Genomic DNA, 1,265 nt, shown 5'->3' with positions numbered 1-1,265 from the left:
GTTCTCTCTGAGTCTCATTGGCAACTCCTCTGCCTCTGCCCTTCTGCTTCCCATCATTCTTAGTTTGGTCACTCTGCCTATACTTCCTGCCTATCTACTGGCCAATCAGTGTTTTATTAAACCATTCAAGTGACAAATTTTTACAGTGTACAAGAGCATTATCCTACAGCACATGACAATGAAAATTTAAGGTTATAAAGGACTATTCAGATTAACAAAAGCTAATTCAAGATGTATGTCTAACTACTTATGTCTTTGCTAATTGTTCAACACCAAGTGGCTAGAAAATTTAGATAAGTAACAACATATGTTTGCTACATAAGGTATATTTGATAATCAAGATTTATAAACTCCTAGGATCCACTCAGGTTCACAGTAATATTTGTCTAGCTTCTTTGCCTCTTAAATTTTAGCTATTCAGATAAACTAAGCCATACAAAAAATTATAATGGCCTATAATGGTGCACAATAAAAGGATCAATAAAGTTGTCAGTCTCTCTGTGGACCACATCTATGATTAAAAGTTTTATTTTGATACTAGAAGAGCTTCAATTAAAAAATCATTATTTTCTTCTTTTTGTGCTGATATCGCTCCCGCCAACATGGTGAACGTTCCTAAGACCCGCCGGACGTTCTGCAAGAAATGTGGCAAGCACCAACCCCACAAAGTGACCCAGTACAAGAAGGGCAAGGATTCTTTGTATGCCCAGGGAAAGCGGCGCTATGACAGGAAACAGAGCGGCTATGGTGGGCAGACTAAGCCTATTTTCCGCAAAAAGGCTAAAACGACAAAGAAGATTGTGCTGAGACTTGAATGTGTTGAGCCCAACTGCAGATCGAAGAGGATGCTGGCTAGTAAGAGATGCAAGCACTTTGAACTGGGAGGCGATAAGAAGAGAAAGGGCCAGGTGATCCAGTTCTAAGCTGATCTTGTTATGAAGACAATAAAATCATGAGCTTGTACTCACCTCTTACTATTGCAGTTGGTTTTGGGGGAGGGAATAAACAAATTCTCTGAGAAAAAAAATCATTATTTTTAAGGCTTAACCTAACATGGATGCAATGTAAAGTCATAGTCTTATAAAAATTACTAACTTACTGTAAATTGTTAAGGATAATTAAGACATGCAAGTTAATGGTCAATCACCTTATAGATGATCAAATTCTTTAATGTGTTCAGAACTATATTTGTAGTCATGCTCAGTACTAATACAGTTAATTATAGGATTAAGATTTATTTAGCCTCCTATGTATGCTTTCAAAGT

The 1,265-nt window shown here is 36.9% G+C and overlaps 1 protein-coding gene across 1 annotated transcript; it reads left to right on the top strand.

Moving 5' to 3' along the window:
* The first annotated feature begins 577 nt into the window (after positions 1-577).
* Positions 578-960, top strand: LOC131899671 (large ribosomal subunit protein eL42-like). Its single transcript, XM_059251161.1, has one exon. The coding sequence runs from the start codon at positions 603-605 to the stop codon at positions 921-923; it is 321 nt and encodes a 106-aa protein (XP_059107144.1). The 5' UTR covers positions 578-602; the 3' UTR covers positions 924-960.
* The last annotated feature ends 305 nt before the right edge of the window (positions 961-1,265 follow it).

The sequence above is a fragment of the Peromyscus eremicus genome, chromosome X, assembly GCF_949786415.1.
Source record: "Peromyscus eremicus chromosome X, PerEre_H2_v1, whole genome shotgun sequence".
NCBI classification, from domain to species: Eukaryota; Metazoa; Chordata; class Mammalia; order Rodentia; family Cricetidae; genus Peromyscus; species Peromyscus eremicus.
This window is presented reverse-complemented; position numbering and strand designations above follow the sequence as displayed.

Excerpts from the sequence above, each read along its gene's own strand:
- LOC131899671 (XM_059251161.1), top strand. The coding sequence starts at position 603 with ATGGTGAACGTTCCTAAGACCCGCCGGACGTTCTGCAAGAAATGTGGC.